The 15,004-nt window shown below is 43.2% G+C and overlaps 2 protein-coding genes across 2 annotated transcripts; one reads left to right on the forward strand and one right to left on the reverse strand.

The window, feature by feature from the left end:
* LOC109220808 lies at positions 378–2,899 on the reverse strand. The gene is made up of 4 exons (XM_019385279.1): positions 2,523–2,899; positions 1,986–2,352; positions 681–839; positions 378–518 (listed from the first exon to the last, which is right to left on the reverse strand). Exons 1-4 carry the CDS (start codon positions 2,897–2,899, stop codon positions 378–380), a joined length of 1,044 nt encoding a protein of 347 aa, XP_019240824.1.
* On the forward strand, positions 9,305–14,027 carry LOC109220818 (RNA-directed DNA polymerase homolog). Its single transcript, XM_019385285.1, has 3 exons — positions 9,305–9,718; positions 13,539–13,663; positions 13,883–14,027. The coding sequence occupies exons 1-3, from the start codon at positions 9,305–9,307 to the stop codon at positions 14,025–14,027; spliced, it is 684 nt and encodes a 227-aa protein (XP_019240830.1).

Here is a 15,004-nt window from a genome sequence, read left to right on the forward strand (position 1 = left end):
ATATATATGTATGTATTTTTTTATTGTAGGTTTTCTACGGCGAGAGAGAAGCACAAGCTGTTGGATATAACTGTACGTCGGTTGATGAGAAAAAAGAAAATCAGAACCTGAGCGGGCTGAGATATTTTAAAGAGAGCATAAGAGCAAGATGAACAAAAAGAGGATTTTATTAAATGATGATGAGCTGATTATATACACAAATAAGTTTCAGAGTCCCTGTGAAAAAGTTCCTTCTATAGTGGTAACAAACCAGAAAACAAGAAAAATAAATTAACAAACTCCTCAAATGGTTGAAACAAAATAATAACCTATGCAGTAAAACAAAGTAGATACAATAATGTTACAAAGCAGTAACATTAACTTCTAATACACCTCCCTCAAGCTAGATGGTGTGCAACAACACCTAACTTGGATGAAAAATGGCGACGGAATGAGTTTTTTGGAAGCAGTTTGGTAAGAGTATCAGCCAATTGGTCAGAACTAGGAATTTGCTTGAAGATAAGGCACTTATCGTTAACCTGTTGGCGAACATAGTGGAAGTCTGTTCGCCAACAGCTATATGCTTCATGCGGCTATGAAGAGTGTTGTTCTTACATAAGTAGGTGACACCAAGGTTGTCACTGAAAATTGTAGGTGCTGTGGGGATATAGACATGAAGTTCCTTGACAAGATTTTTTTACCCAAGTGATCTCATCAACAGCACTAGGAACAGCCCGGTACTCTACTTCAGTAGACGAGCAGGCAATGGTGCGTTCTTTTTTTGTTGACAAACTAACTGGAGTAAAGCTGAGATAAATAATATAACCGGTGGTGGAACTTCGATCAGTGAGGTTGTCGGCCTAATCAGCATCAGAAAACTCAGAGAGATTAAGATTGGTGCTTGGAGCAATCCGAAGGCCATAGTTGGCAGTGTTTTTGAGATATCGAATGAGGCGCTTAACAACCTTCCAGTGAGTTTCAGAGGGCGCGGTTTGGTTTGATTTGACTTTTCGGTTTGGTGCAGTTTCTCGGTTCGGTTTGTACACCCCTAGTTTTGACAGTTTCAACAATGTGCCTATGACGACGCTCGGTTATGACCACTCTTTGCGGTGTATAAGGACGTGATACAAGGTGTTCAATTCCAATTTTTTGAAGATACGGATCAAGACCTTTGTATTCACCTCCTCCATCGGTACAAAGAGAAACAATTTTCTTTTTTGAAAAAGTTCTCGATTAAGGCATGAAGTTTGGAAAAAAATGTCGCGAACCTCATGTTTGTTTATAATCGTGTAAGACCAAATGTATTGAGTGTACTAATCAATGAAAACACATTAACATTATTTTTTATCAATGGAAAGAATAGGTGATGGAACCTACAAATAACTAAAAAACTTTTGTAGTGAAGAAGTACTGTTTAGAGATAAATAATTGAATAGAAATCATTGAACTTTATTTGAACAAGATGAATTACAAAAAGTAAACTTGTTTGTTGATGAAACTAGCAGAGAAAATTAATTCAAAACAAATTTCAGAATTCTTGAATGGGGATGACCAAGACGACGATGCCAAACACGATGACGAACTGCTGTAGTAGTGACTTGAACACTAGGCTTGTTAACATTGAAGTTCGGCCATTCGTAGAGTCCATTCCTATTTCGGTCGGATACCAGTAGAGTCCATATTTTCAAGTCCTTCATAAAGAAAGAAAAGGGGATAAATTCAATTAAAGTTAAATTATCTTGACAATATTTTGACACAGAAACAATATTCTGTTTGATAGCAGGTGCCACAAACTGTTAGTCAGTCTAAAAGCTTTATTTGATGCAATTAATTCAGTATAACCATGATGAGTAATTGAAATTTTTTTTTTTATCATCTCCAATAGCTATGCCTTCCGAACCATTATATTCTTTAATATTGGTAGGCTCTGTGGTGACATGATGAGTAGGACCAAAGTCGAGAACCCATTGGTCGATTGCTGCTTGTGTACCTGAAAAAAAATTTGCCTTTGCCTCTAAATGATTATGAGACTGTGACCTGCAAACATTTGCAGTATGACCTTGTCGGTTGCATAACTGATAGCGAACAGGGTTATTGGTGGAATCATTGTTTGTGTAACTCCCTTGAGTAGGAGCATTAGTACAATTGTTGTAACGCCATTGTGAGTTGTTGTTGGGTCGACGAACATTGCGGTTGTTGGAATTATTGGACTTTTTGCGAGTTACCAAAGCAGTAATAATCGAAGTGGTTTCCATCTTCAATTCCTCATGTTTGAGAAAGAGCTCATGATAAATTAGTTTGGCAAAAACTCCTCGTAAGAGACGATGGAATCTCTTGCTCGGATTGCACCGGAAATCACATGAAAATTTTGCCCTAGACCACTCAGAATTTTCACAATCAACTCATCGTTGGAGATTGAAGCACCGGCAGTGGCAAGCTCATCGCACAGAGAGCGCACTTCATGGAGATAATCGGCGAGTGGACGGGAGTCATTGGATAGTCATGCGAGCTGATCGCGAAGGCTAAAGACTTGTGTTTGGGACCTGTTGGCATAAGCCATGTGGAGGGAGTCCCAGGCAAGTTTAGCAGTAGAGGCAGTAGCCACAGTTGTGGCTATTGTCGAATCGACAGAAGGCATTATGGCATTCTGGATCAACTGATCTTGACGGAACCAAATGTTGTAGATTGGATTCTCCACTTGTCTATCATTTTGTGTGATAGTTTTCGAAGGAGTGGGAGAAGTACCGTCAAGGTGACCGAATAGATTGTGCCCAGGCATGATCATAAAAATCTGGGCTTTCCATGTCGCGAAGTTATGGCTGCCAACAAGCTTTATCGACAGATGTGACGCGGGATTAAACTGAACAATAACACTAGAGATGTTGCTACTGGAGTCTGCATTTGTTACATCAGGGGCCATTTTAAGTGTGACCTGTGGTGGTAGTCAGAGGATCGAAAAAAACTCATGAGAGTCAAGGAGAGTGTTCAGATACCATATAAGAGAAAGATGAACAAAAAGATGATTTTATTAAATGATGATGAGCTGATCATATACACAAACAAGTTACAAAGTTCATGTGAGAAAGCTCCTTCTACGGTGGTAGCAAACCAAAAAATAAGAAAAATAAAATAACAAACTCCTCAAATGGTGGAAATAAAATAACTAACTTATACAGTAAGACAAAGTAGATACAATAATGTTACAAAGCAGTAACAGTAATTTCTAATATAGAGAGAGATCAAGTAGCGAATTGCGCAAAGAACTATAGATGGCGGATGATTTTGATTTCGAAGGTGCAAATTAAAAATCCCAGAAGCTAGCACTTTTAAAGAGTTTGGCTTCAAAAGGAGACCTCAAATACTCATATGAGGCCAAAGTAGCTTTAATTTGCCACATTAGTAGTCGAAGTCATGGTTATCTTTGTTGGAGTTTTTATCTAATTAGATAAGAGGTATGAATGGGTAATGGAGGGAAAGGATTTGGAGGGAAATGAAAAGTTTGAAGTTGTTTTCTTTACTAATGCACTTTGTCCCTCATCGAAAAATGGAAAAAAATCTTTGTGATTATATAGAGAAGCACATCTTTTAGTTCTTAAAGAGTAAAGAAGAAGTGGTGCCTCGCGCCATCGTTGTCACTCGCTCAGTTGGGCTTCGGCTTCAGATTCTGAAATGGTACCACATATGAATAGGTACCTTCGCACCTATTCAAAACAGTCTGTTTGGCTATAAATTCAAAGGTTTTGCCTTATTTTCTAGCACCGAAAATCTGCATACTCTCCCCTCTCTCTTCTGCATTTCTGTACTATTTTTTCAAAGCAAAACGTAAGCATAAGTTTGGTTTACTGTCGTTAGTTGAGTTCGACGAAGTTCTATAATTTCCATTACGCTATTACGAAATAGTTGATCCGTTCTATCCTGGGATGGATTAATCTAATAACATTGGGCAACTGTGAGCGGATTGAATTCCTTAAGGAAACACAATTTTCTGTTGGGCTAGAAAGTTTAATTTATTCTGTTTCTATTCTATTTCTGCTTCTGTTTTGTAACGACCCGGCCGGTCGTTTTTGAAAATTACGCCCCGATCCCCCATTAACTGCTTCCCCTAAGTTCATTTCTACTATTTTGGTTTGCCGGGACGTTCGGTGTTGAGTTTTGGAAAGTTTTGGGACACTTAGTCCCTAAATGAGAGCTTAAGTGTTGAAAAGTGGTCCGTAGTCGGAACAATATGAAGACGACCTCGGAATGGAAATCTTCCGTTAGCTTCGTTAGGTGATTTCGGGGTTGGAAGCGTGTTCGGAATGTATTTTGGGAGCTCGTAGCTCATTTAGGCTTGAAATGCCGAAGTTTAATTTTTTTTGAAGTTTCCGGTCCGATAGTGAGTTTTTGATCCGAGGGTCGGATTGGAATTCCGGAAGTTGCAGTAGCTCCGTCATGTCATTTGGGATATGTGGGCAAAATTTCAGGTCATTCGGACGTGTTTTGGTTAGGTTTTTGATCGAAAGCATATTTGGAGGAAACTTGTAGTTCTTAGGCTTGAATCTTTGATTTAATCGGGTTTTCGGTGTTGTTTTAGGTGTTTTAAGGATTGGTGCAAGTTTGAATAAGGTATTAGGTGGTATTGGTGCTTTTGGTTGAGGTCCCGGGGGCCTCGGGATGATTTCGGGTGGTTAACGGAAGAATTTTTAAAGTGTTGCAGCAGCTAGTTTTTTTCTCTCTTCTGGTATTTTCGCTTCTACGGCGTGGGAACCGCAGAAGCGGAGCCGCATAAGCGGCCATCCCATCGCAGGAGCGGAATTTGGGCTCCCTTCAGTTTCTGCAAGTGCGGAAGTTTGACCGCAGAAGCGGTTACGCACCTGCGAGGTATAAGTCGCAGATGCGGCCCTGGGTCATTGGTGAGAAACCGTAGAAGCGGTAAGTATTTCGCAGAAACGGCTACCGCAGGTGCGGTTTAAGACCGCAGAAGCGGAACCCCTGGATTTTAGCTAATAGCCGCAGAAGCGGCATTTGTTCCGCATAAGCGGGACCGCAGATGCGGTCCCTTAACCGCAGAAGCGGAAATCCCTGGGCAGAAATAGAAATTTCGAGGGTTTGAGTTCATAAGTTACAAAAATCAATTGAGAACTCGGGTAAGGGCTATTTTGAGTGAGTTTTGAAGAGAAGACTATTGGGTAACGTTTCCTTAATCCCTTCTAGTTATATTTCATCATTATATAGTTAAATGTATCATTGGAATTCGAATTTAGGATCAAAATTGGATAAATTTGGGGTAAAACTTCGTTAGCTAAATTATGGAGTTTTGAGTGAGCATTTGAACTCCGATTTGGGAGAATTTTTATATGGTTAGACTCGTGTGAGTACGAGGGTTCTGAAAATGTGAAAATTATTCGATTCCGAGGCGTTGGCCTGTAGGGCATTTTGGTCATTTCACCTAATTTTACGCCGTAGCTTTGAATTTATTAGCAAAACCAGGTGTTTGCGATGTTATTTACAATGTGTAATTGAATTGAATAGATTTGAGCCATTTGGAGTCGGATACTCGTGGCGAGAGCGTGATTTCTAGTTGATATTGAGCCGGTTCGAGGTAAGTGGCTTGTCTAACTTTGTGTGGGGGACCTTTTTCCCTTAGGATATGATCTTGAATATTTGAATGCCCCGTACGTGAGGTGACGAGCGCATACTTGAGCTAATTGTTGTAAATCCGTTTCTACTTGAAGTATTTAAATTGAGCTTTCTTGTTTACTTGTTCATTTTAACTGTAAGTTTGTACCTGTGCTAGCTTAGAGACTCATGTTTAGCTGGCTTGCCTGCTTATTTGCTTTAACTGTGCTATTTGTACTCTGTGAAGCATGTTAGGCTATAATTTACTACTTCGTGTCCTGATTTTTAGCATTGTTCCGAGATTTAGGAATCGTTGTTGTTGTGTGTTTAATTTGGGACTACGGGACGGCTTCCCGGGAGATCCCTCTGTACTTGAGATATTCTGTACTGAGGGTGCGGGATACCAAGAGATCCCCGTCACATGTGTTTCTATATATATATTTGGATACCAAGAGATCCCCGGTTTACTTATTGAGGATACCAAGAGATCCTCGGGATACTAAGAGATCCCCGACTTACTTATTGAGGATACTAAGAGATCCTCGAGATACCGAGAGATCCCCAGTGTTGATGATGAGGATACCAAGAGATCCTCGGGATACCAAGAGATCCCCCGGCTACTATTCCTTGTGAGGGCAGTTTTCCGTGTATTGTTACCTTTGCTTTCTATTACTGTTCTTCCTTATTTACCTGGTTTAGATTCTCGCTGTAGACTTTATTTAAACTATTTCTGTTATCTCATTATTTATTATGTTATCTCAGTAGGGCCCTGACCTTCCTCGTCACTACCCAACCGAGGTTAGGCTTGGCACTTACTGAGTACCGCTGTGGTGTACTCATGCCCTTCCTGCGCATGTTTTTCATGTGCAGATCCAGGTACTTCCTCCCAGACGTATCATCCTCGTGGTGGAGAGTCCTAGCTGAGACTTGAGGTACATCTGCTACGTTCACAGACCAGGAGTCTCTACTCTATTCCGGCTTTAGCAGATAGTTCCTTTTCTTTCCTTTCATGTTGTTTAGACATTGTGGTGTAGAGCAGTTTACTACATTCTATTAGCCTGTGTTTCCCGTGAGTTTCCGGGTTTTGGGATTTAGTTGTAGACTTCCGCATATTTTGAGTTGTATAGGCTGAGTGGCCTTATATACAGTTGTTACTTCCGTATGTTCAGTTTTAATTTATTATTCCGCAAATGTTAATTTGTTACTCCGTACTGTTAGGCTTACCTAGTTGTAGGAACTAGGTGCCATCACGACATGTTCATGGAGGGTGAACTGGGGTCGTGACAAGTTGGTATCAGAGTTCTAGGTTCATAGAAGTCACGGAACACAGGCCGGTTTATTAGAGTCTCGCTGATCGGTACGGAGACGTCTGTACTTATCTACGAGGGGCTATGTAACTGTTTAGGAAAAAAAATCTCCGTTTCATTTGAATTCCTTGTCGTGCGATATTTTGGACATCAATTCTAAGCTTCTGACTTCTATTCTCTCACAAATGGTGAGGACACGTGCTACTCGAGATGATCAGACACCCGCGCCCCCTACTGCAGCCGCTAGAGGTCGGGGCCGGGGGAGAGGTCGAGGATGCGTACGTGGTGCAGCCAGAGCACCTGCACGAGCTGCCGCCGAGGTACCACCAGCAGATCCAGCCGGAGCCTAGGCACCTGGCACACCTACTACTGCCACTACTACTCCAGCGATCCAGGAGACTTTGGCTCATTTCATGAGCATGTACACCACCTTGGCTCAGGCGGGGTTGCTTCCCCTTGCTGCAGCCACATCCCAGGCCGGGGGAGGAGAACAGACTCCCGCCGTCCGCACTCCTGAGCAGCGAGTGCAGGTTGAGCAAGTTCCCGAGATTATTCCGGCATCGCCTGCAGCACCAGTTCAGCCCGAGGATGGGTCAGCTGCTTCAGAGGACGAGCAGCGCAGGCTTGAGAGGTTTAAGAAGTATGATCCCCCAGTGTTCAGTGGATTAGCATTAGACGATGCCTTGGGATTTCTAGAGGAGTGTCATCGTATTCTTCGCACTATGGGCATAGTGGAGTCCAGCGGGGTTTCTTTCACTGCTTTTCAGCTTCGGGGAGCTGCCTATGACTGGTGGCGAACTTATGAGATAGACAGTCCAGTCGAGGCTGCTACACTGACTTGGACCCAGTTCTCGGATATGTTCATGAGAGAGTTTGTCCCCCAGAGTCTCAGGGATGCATGGCGCGCAGAGTTTGAGCATTTGCGCCAGGGTGCTATGACCATTTCGGAGTATGCTATCCGTTATACCAGGTTGGCCAGGCATGTACCGGCTTTGGTTGCTACAGTTCGGGAGAGAGTTCGCAGGTTCATTGAGGGTCTTATTCCACCGATCAGATCTAGCATGGCTCGAGAGTTGGAGATGGACATTCCTTATCAGCAGGTAGTGAGCATTGCTAGGAGGATTGAGGGTATGCTCGCCAGGGAGCGAGGAGAGAGGGAGGCCAAGAGGTCCCGAGAGTCGGGTCACTACTCTGGTGCCCGTACCCCATCAGCAGGTCGTTATAGCAGAGGTTATTCGGGTCGCCCTGTACATTCAGCTCTTCCAGCAGCCGGCAGTACTCCAGCTCCACCTCCACCTCAGGAGCCTTATTATTCACCTCCAGTTTCTAGCGCGCCTCCTGCGCGGGGTGCTTCCAGAAGTCAGTCCAGCAGGCCTAGTCCTAGTCAGTCATAGCCACCGCGTCCTCCCAGAGCTTGTTTTGAGTATGGTGATACACGCCACATGGTTAGGGACTGCCCCAGACTTGGTAGGGGTGCATCTTCACAGACTGCTCAGCCGCAGCATACTCCTCAGAGTTCTCAGGCCATGATCACAGCTCCAGCAGCTACCCCACCTGCCCAGCCGGCTAGGGGCGGGGGTCGGGGAGATAGAGGTCGCCCTCGAGAGAGGAGCCGGGCCAGATATTATGCTATTCCTGCTCGTACTGAGGTTGTTGCCTCCGACTCCGTCATTATAGGTATTATTCTGGTTTGTCACAGAGAGGCATCGGTTCTATTTGATTCGGGCTCTACTTACTCTTATGTGTCTTCTTACTTCGCTCCTCATTTGGGTGTGCCTCGGGATTCTTTGAGTGCCCTCGTTTATGTTTCTACTCCTGTGGCAGATTCTCTTGTTGTGGACTGCGTTTATCGGTCATGTTTGGTTACTATTCGTGGTTTTGAGACCAAAGCAGACTTATTATTACTCGGTATGGTGGATTTTGACATTATTCTGGGCATGGACTGGTTGTCGCCCCACTTTGCTATTCTTGATTGTCACGCCAAGACCGTGACGCTGGCTATGCCAGGTGTTCCGCGTGTTGAGCGGAGTGGTACTTTAGATCACACTCCCAGCAGAGTTATCTCTTTTCTTAAAGCTCAGCGCATGGTTGAGAAGGGGTGTGCCGCGTATTTGGCTTATGTGAGAGATGTTAGTGTTGATACCCCTTCTGTTGATTCTGTTCCAGTGGTACGGGATTATCCCGATGAATTTCCAGCTGATCTTCCAGGCATGCCGCCTGATAGGGACATTGATTTTGGCATTGATTTGTTGCTGGGCACTCAACCCATTTCCATTCCTCCGTATCGTATGGCTCCTCCTGAGTTGAAGGAGTTGAAGGATCAGTTACAGTAATTGTTTGGTAAGGGTTTTATTCGACCCAGTGTTTCACCGTGGGGTGCTCCTATTTTGTTCGTGAAGAAGAGGGATGGTTCCATGCGCATGTGTATTGACTACCGCCAGTTGAACAAGGCTACAGTGAAGAACCGTTATCCTTTGCCTCGTATAGATGATCTGTTTGACCAGCTTCAGGGCGCACATGTATTTTCTAAGATTGACTTGCACTCAAGGTACCATCAGTTGAAGATTCGGGAGCCTGATATCCCGAAGACTGCCTTCAGGACTCGATACGACCATTACGAGTTCCTTGTTATATCATTTGGGCTGACCAATGCCCCTGCAGCTTTCATGCACTTGATGCACAGCGTATTCAGGCCATATCTTGACTTGTTTGTGATTGTTTTTATTGATGATATTCTGGTGTATTCCCGGAGTCGGGAAGATCATGAGCAGCACTTGAGGACCGTGCTACAGACCTTGAGGGAGAAAAAGTTATATGCAAAGTTCTCAAAATGTGAGTTTTGGCTGAGTTTTGTGGCATTCTTAGGCCATGTGATTTCTAGTGAGGGTATTCGGGTGGATCCGAGGAAGGAAGAGGCCGTACAGAGTTGGCCCAGGCCGTCCTCAGCTACACAGATTCGCAATTTCCTTGGCTTGGCGGGTTACTACCGTCGTTTCGTGGAGGGATTTTCATCGATTGCTGCCCCTATGACTAGATTAACCCAGAAGGGTGCCCCATTTCGGTAGACAGAGGAGTGTGAGGCGAGCTTTCAGAAGCTCAAGACAGCTTTGACTACAGCCCCTATTTTGATGTTGCCTACCGGTTCGGGGTCTTATACTGTCTATTGTGACGCCTCGAGAGTTGGCCGCGGAGCAGTGTTGATGCAGGACGGTAGGGTGATTGCCTACGCGTCCAGACAGTTGAAGATACATGAAAAGAATTACCCTGTCCACGACCTTGAGTTAGCTGCCATTGTTCATGCCTTGAAGATCTGGCGTAATTATTTATATGGAGTGCCTTGCGAGATCTATACTGATCATCGGAGTTTGCAGCACTTGCTCAAGCAAAAGGATCTTAATATACGTCAGAGGAGGTGGTTAGAGCTGCTGAAGGATTATGACATCACTATCCTATATCACCCGGGCAAGGCCAATGTGGTGGCGGATGCCTTGAGTCACCGGGCGGAGAGTTTGGGGAGTTTGGCATATTTACCAGCTTCAGAGAGGCCTATGGCGATGGATGTTCAGGCCTTAGCCAGCCAGTTCGTGAGATTGGATCTTTCGGAGCCCAATCGAGTTCTAGCTTGTGTGGTTTCCCGGTCCTCCTTAGTTGATCATATCAGGGAGCGGCAGTATGATGACCCTCACTTGCTTGTCCTTCGGGACAAGGTTCAGCGTGGAGATGCCAGGAATGTGACCATTGGAGATGATGGCGTATTGAGGATGCATGGCCGGATTTGTGTGCCCAATGTTGATGGTCTTCGAGAGATGATTCTAGCAGAGGCCTATAGTTCGCGGTATTTCATCCATCCGGGTTCCGCGAAGATGTATCAGGACCTGAGGCAGCACTACTGGTGGAGGCGGATGAAGAAGGATATAGTTGGTTATGTGTCTAGATGCCTCAACTGCCAGCATGTGAAGTATGAGCACCAGCGCCCGGGTAGGTTGCTCCAGCAGATAGAGATTCCGGAGTGGAAATGGGAGCGCATCACCATGGATTTTGTATCTGGACTTCCACGGACACTGAAGAAGTTTGATTCCATTTGGGTTATTGTGGACCGGCTGACCAAGTCCGCTCATTTCATTCCTGTGTGTACCACTTATTCATCGGAGCGGTTGGCGGAGATCTATATCAGGGAGATCATCCGTTGCATGGTATTCCAGCTTCTATTATCTCAGACAGAGGTACTCAATTTACATCGCGGTTCGGAGAGCTGTGCAGCAGGAGTTAGGCACTCGGGTGGAGTTGAGCACAACTTTTCACGCCCAGACGGACGGACAGTCCGAGCGCACCATTCAGATTCTTGAGGACATGCTCCGTGCGTNCCTCCCTCTCAGGAACCGCAAAAGGGGTCGCCTTTCCGCTGAAGCGGAACCGCAGGAGCGTTGTGTGTCCGCAGAAGCGGACTCTGGTCCATTAAGTGAAAACCGCAGAAGCGGTTGTTTTTCCGCATATGCGGGACCGCAGAAGCGGTCCCTTGTCCGCAGAAGCGGAAATCCCTGGGCAGAAATAGAAATTTCGAGGGTTTGAGTTCATAAGTTACAAAAATCAATTGAGAGCTCGGTTTAAGGCAATTTTTGAGTGGGATTTGAAGTGAAGATCACTGGGTAACGTTTCTTTGGTCCCTTCTTGTTATATTTCATCATTTTATAGTTAAATACACCATTGGAATTCGAATTTAGGATCAAAAATTGGAAGAAACTTCATAGACCTAATTATTGAGTTTTGAGTGGGCAATTGACCTCCGATTTGGGAGATTTTTATATGGTTAGACTCGTGAGAGTACGAGGGTTCTGAAAATGTGAAAATTATTCGATTCCGGGGCGTTGGCCTGGAGGGCATTTTGGTCATTTCACCTAATTTTACGCCGTAGCCTTGAATTTATTAGCAAAACCAGGTGTTTGCGATGTTATTTACAATGTGTAATTGAATTGAATAGATTTGAGCCATTTAGAGTCGGATACTCGTGGCAAGAGCGTGATTTCTAGTTGATATTGAGCCGGTTCGAGGTAAGTGGCTTGTCTAACTTTGTCTGGTGACCTTTTCCCCTTAGGATATGATCTTTGAATATTTGAATGCCCCGTACATGAGGTGACGAGCGCGTACTTGAGCTAATTGTTGTAAATCTACTTGAAGTATTTAAATTGAGCTTTCTTGTTTACTTGTTCATTTTAACTGTAAGTTTGTACCTGTGCTAGCTTAGAGACTCATGTTTAGCTGGCTTACCTGCTTATTTGCTTTAACTGTGCTATTTGTACTCTGTGAAGCATGTATAATTTATTACTTCGTGTCCTGATTTTTAGCATTGTTCCGAGATTTAGGAATCGTTGTTGTTGTGTGTTTAATTTGGGACTACGGGACGGCTTCCCGGGAGATCCCTCTGTACTTGAGATATTCTGGACTGAGGGTGCAGGATACCAAGAGATCCCTGGCACATGTGTTTCTATATATATATTGGGATACCAAGAGATCCCCGGTTTACTTATTGAGGATACCAAGAGATCCTCGGGATACTAAGAGATCCCCGACTTACTTATTGAGGATACTAAGAGATCCTCGGGATACCGATAGATCCCCAGTGTTGATGATGAGGATACCAAGAGATCCTCGGGATACCAAGAGATCCCCCGGCTACTATTCCTTGTGAGGGCAGTTTTCCGTGTATTGTTACCTTTGCTTTCTATTACTGTTCTTCCTTATTTACCTGGTTTAGATTCTCGCTGTAGACTTTATTTAAACTATTTCTGTTATCTCATTATTTATTATGTTACCTCAGTAGGGCCCTGACCTTCCTCGTCACTACCCAACCGAGGTTAGGCTTGGCACTTACTGAGTACCGTTGTGGTGTACTCATGCCCTTCCTGCGCATGTTTTTCATGTGCAGATCCAGGTACTTCCTCCCAGACGTATCATCCTCGTGGTGGAGAGTCCTAGCTGAGACTTGAGGTATATCTGCTACATTCGCAGACCAGGAGTCTCTACTCTATTCCGGCTTTAGCAGATAGTTCCTTTTCTTTCCTTTCATGTTGTTTAGACATTTTGGTGTAGAGCAGTTTACTACATTCTATTAGCCTGTGTTTCCCGTGAGTTTCCGGGTTTTGGGATTTAGTTGTAGACTTCCGCATATTTTGAGTTGTATAGGCTGAGTGGCCTTATATACAGTTGTTACTTCCGTATGTTCAGTTTTAATTTATTATTCCGCAAATGTTAATTTGTTATTCCGCACTGTTAGGCTTACCTAGTTGTAGGAACTAGGTGCCATCACGACATGTTCATGGAGGGTGAACTGGGGTCATGACATGTTTCGTTTTATTTTTTGCAGAAATTATTTTCGAACATAGTTTGATAACAAGCTTAAGGAATTAAAAAAAATTTATATTTTGTGTTCATCTTACTTTATGCTTTGGGAGATTAAAATCCTAGCGATTTTCTATTCTAGTTTTGGAGATTAATCTTCGGATTATCTACTCCAGTTTGAAATTAAAGTCTTTATGACTTTCTACTCAATCCGAGATTAAAATCCTTGTGATTTTCTACTCGATTGTTTGTATTCGATTTGAAGATATAAAAACTTCACCGATTTACTAATTCTGGGTGTGTCAATTTCTTTTACAGAAAATGACAACGGGTACGGGACAATGGAATGGTTCTGTTGGAACTACTACTGCTACAATGGCTACTACGTCTTCAAGTCGCACAACTTTTGCACCAGCGATGAAACCGGCAGAAAAGCCCGAAAAGTTTTTCGGCATGGACTTTAAGTGTTGGCAGTAGAAAATCTTCTTCTACCTGACCACGCTTAGTTTACAATGCTTTATCAGCAAGGACATTCCAGTTTTGGGAGAAGAAACTCCTGAAAATGAGGGATTTGTGGTCACGGGGGCATGAAAGCATTCTGACTTCTTGTGCAAAAATTATATTTTAAGTTTCTTAGAATACGGCTTGTACAATGTTTATAGCATCATGAAAACATCACGAGAGTTGTGGAGTGCTCTTGAAAAGAAGTACAAGACAGAAGATGCTGGACTTAAGAAGTTTGTGGCCGCCAAATTTCTGGATTTCAAAATGGTTGACAGAAAATCTGTCATAACGCAAGTCCAATAATTGTAAGTGATTGTTCATGACCTCCTTGCTGAAGGTATAATCGAGTCAATATTTTTATTCAAGATATTATTACTAATTATATATTTATGATTGAAGGTATGGTCATAAATGAAGCGTTTCAAGTTGCGGAATTTATTAAAAAGCTACCTTGTGGAAGGACTTTAAGAATTACTTGAAACATAGGTGCAAGGAAATAATGATTGAAGACCTTATTGTTCGTCTACGGATATAAGAGGACAACAAGGCTGCAAAGAAGAAGTCCTGTGGTAACTCAACAATAATGGGAGCAAATATTATTGATGAAGCATCTACAAGTAACAAAAAGAGAAAGAAGCCATCTGGTACAAAGAATTACCCGAGCAAGAAGATATTCAAAGGTAATTTCCACAACTGTGGAAATGTTGGACATAAGGCTGTGGAATGTCGTGCATCGAAGAAGGACAAGAAGAAGAGTCAAGCAAATATGGTTGAAAAGAATGATGAAATGGAGGGCTTATGTGCCATGCTATTTGAATGCAGCTTGGTAGGAAATCCCAAAGAGTGGTGGATTGATTTTTGAGCCACTCACCATGTTTGTGCTAACAAAGAGTTATTTACCTCTTATGTTCCCGCAGGGCCCGACGAGACTATCTTTATGGGAAACTCCGCAACAACAAAAATTGAAGGAGTTAGAAAGATATCTTTGAAGATGACTTCATGCAAAAGTTGTGACTCTAAACAATGTTCTCCATGTTCCTGAAATTCGAAAGAATTTGGTCTCTGCTGGACTTCTTATCAAGAATGGATTTAAGTGTGTGTTTGTTTCTGAAAAAGTTGTAATAAGTAAGAATGATGTGTATATAGGAAAAGGTTACCTAACTGAGAGCTTTTTCAAGTTGAATGTAATAGCTATTGATATCAATAAAGTTCAAGCTTCTTCTTACTTACTTGAGTCAAATAATTTATGGCATGCACGTTTAGGTCATGTCAACTTCAAA

The sequence above is a fragment of the Nicotiana attenuata genome, chromosome 2 (assembly GCF_001879085.1).
Source record: "Nicotiana attenuata strain UT chromosome 2, NIATTr2, whole genome shotgun sequence".
In the NCBI taxonomy this organism is placed as follows: domain Eukaryota; kingdom Viridiplantae; phylum Streptophyta; class Magnoliopsida; order Solanales; family Solanaceae; genus Nicotiana; species Nicotiana attenuata.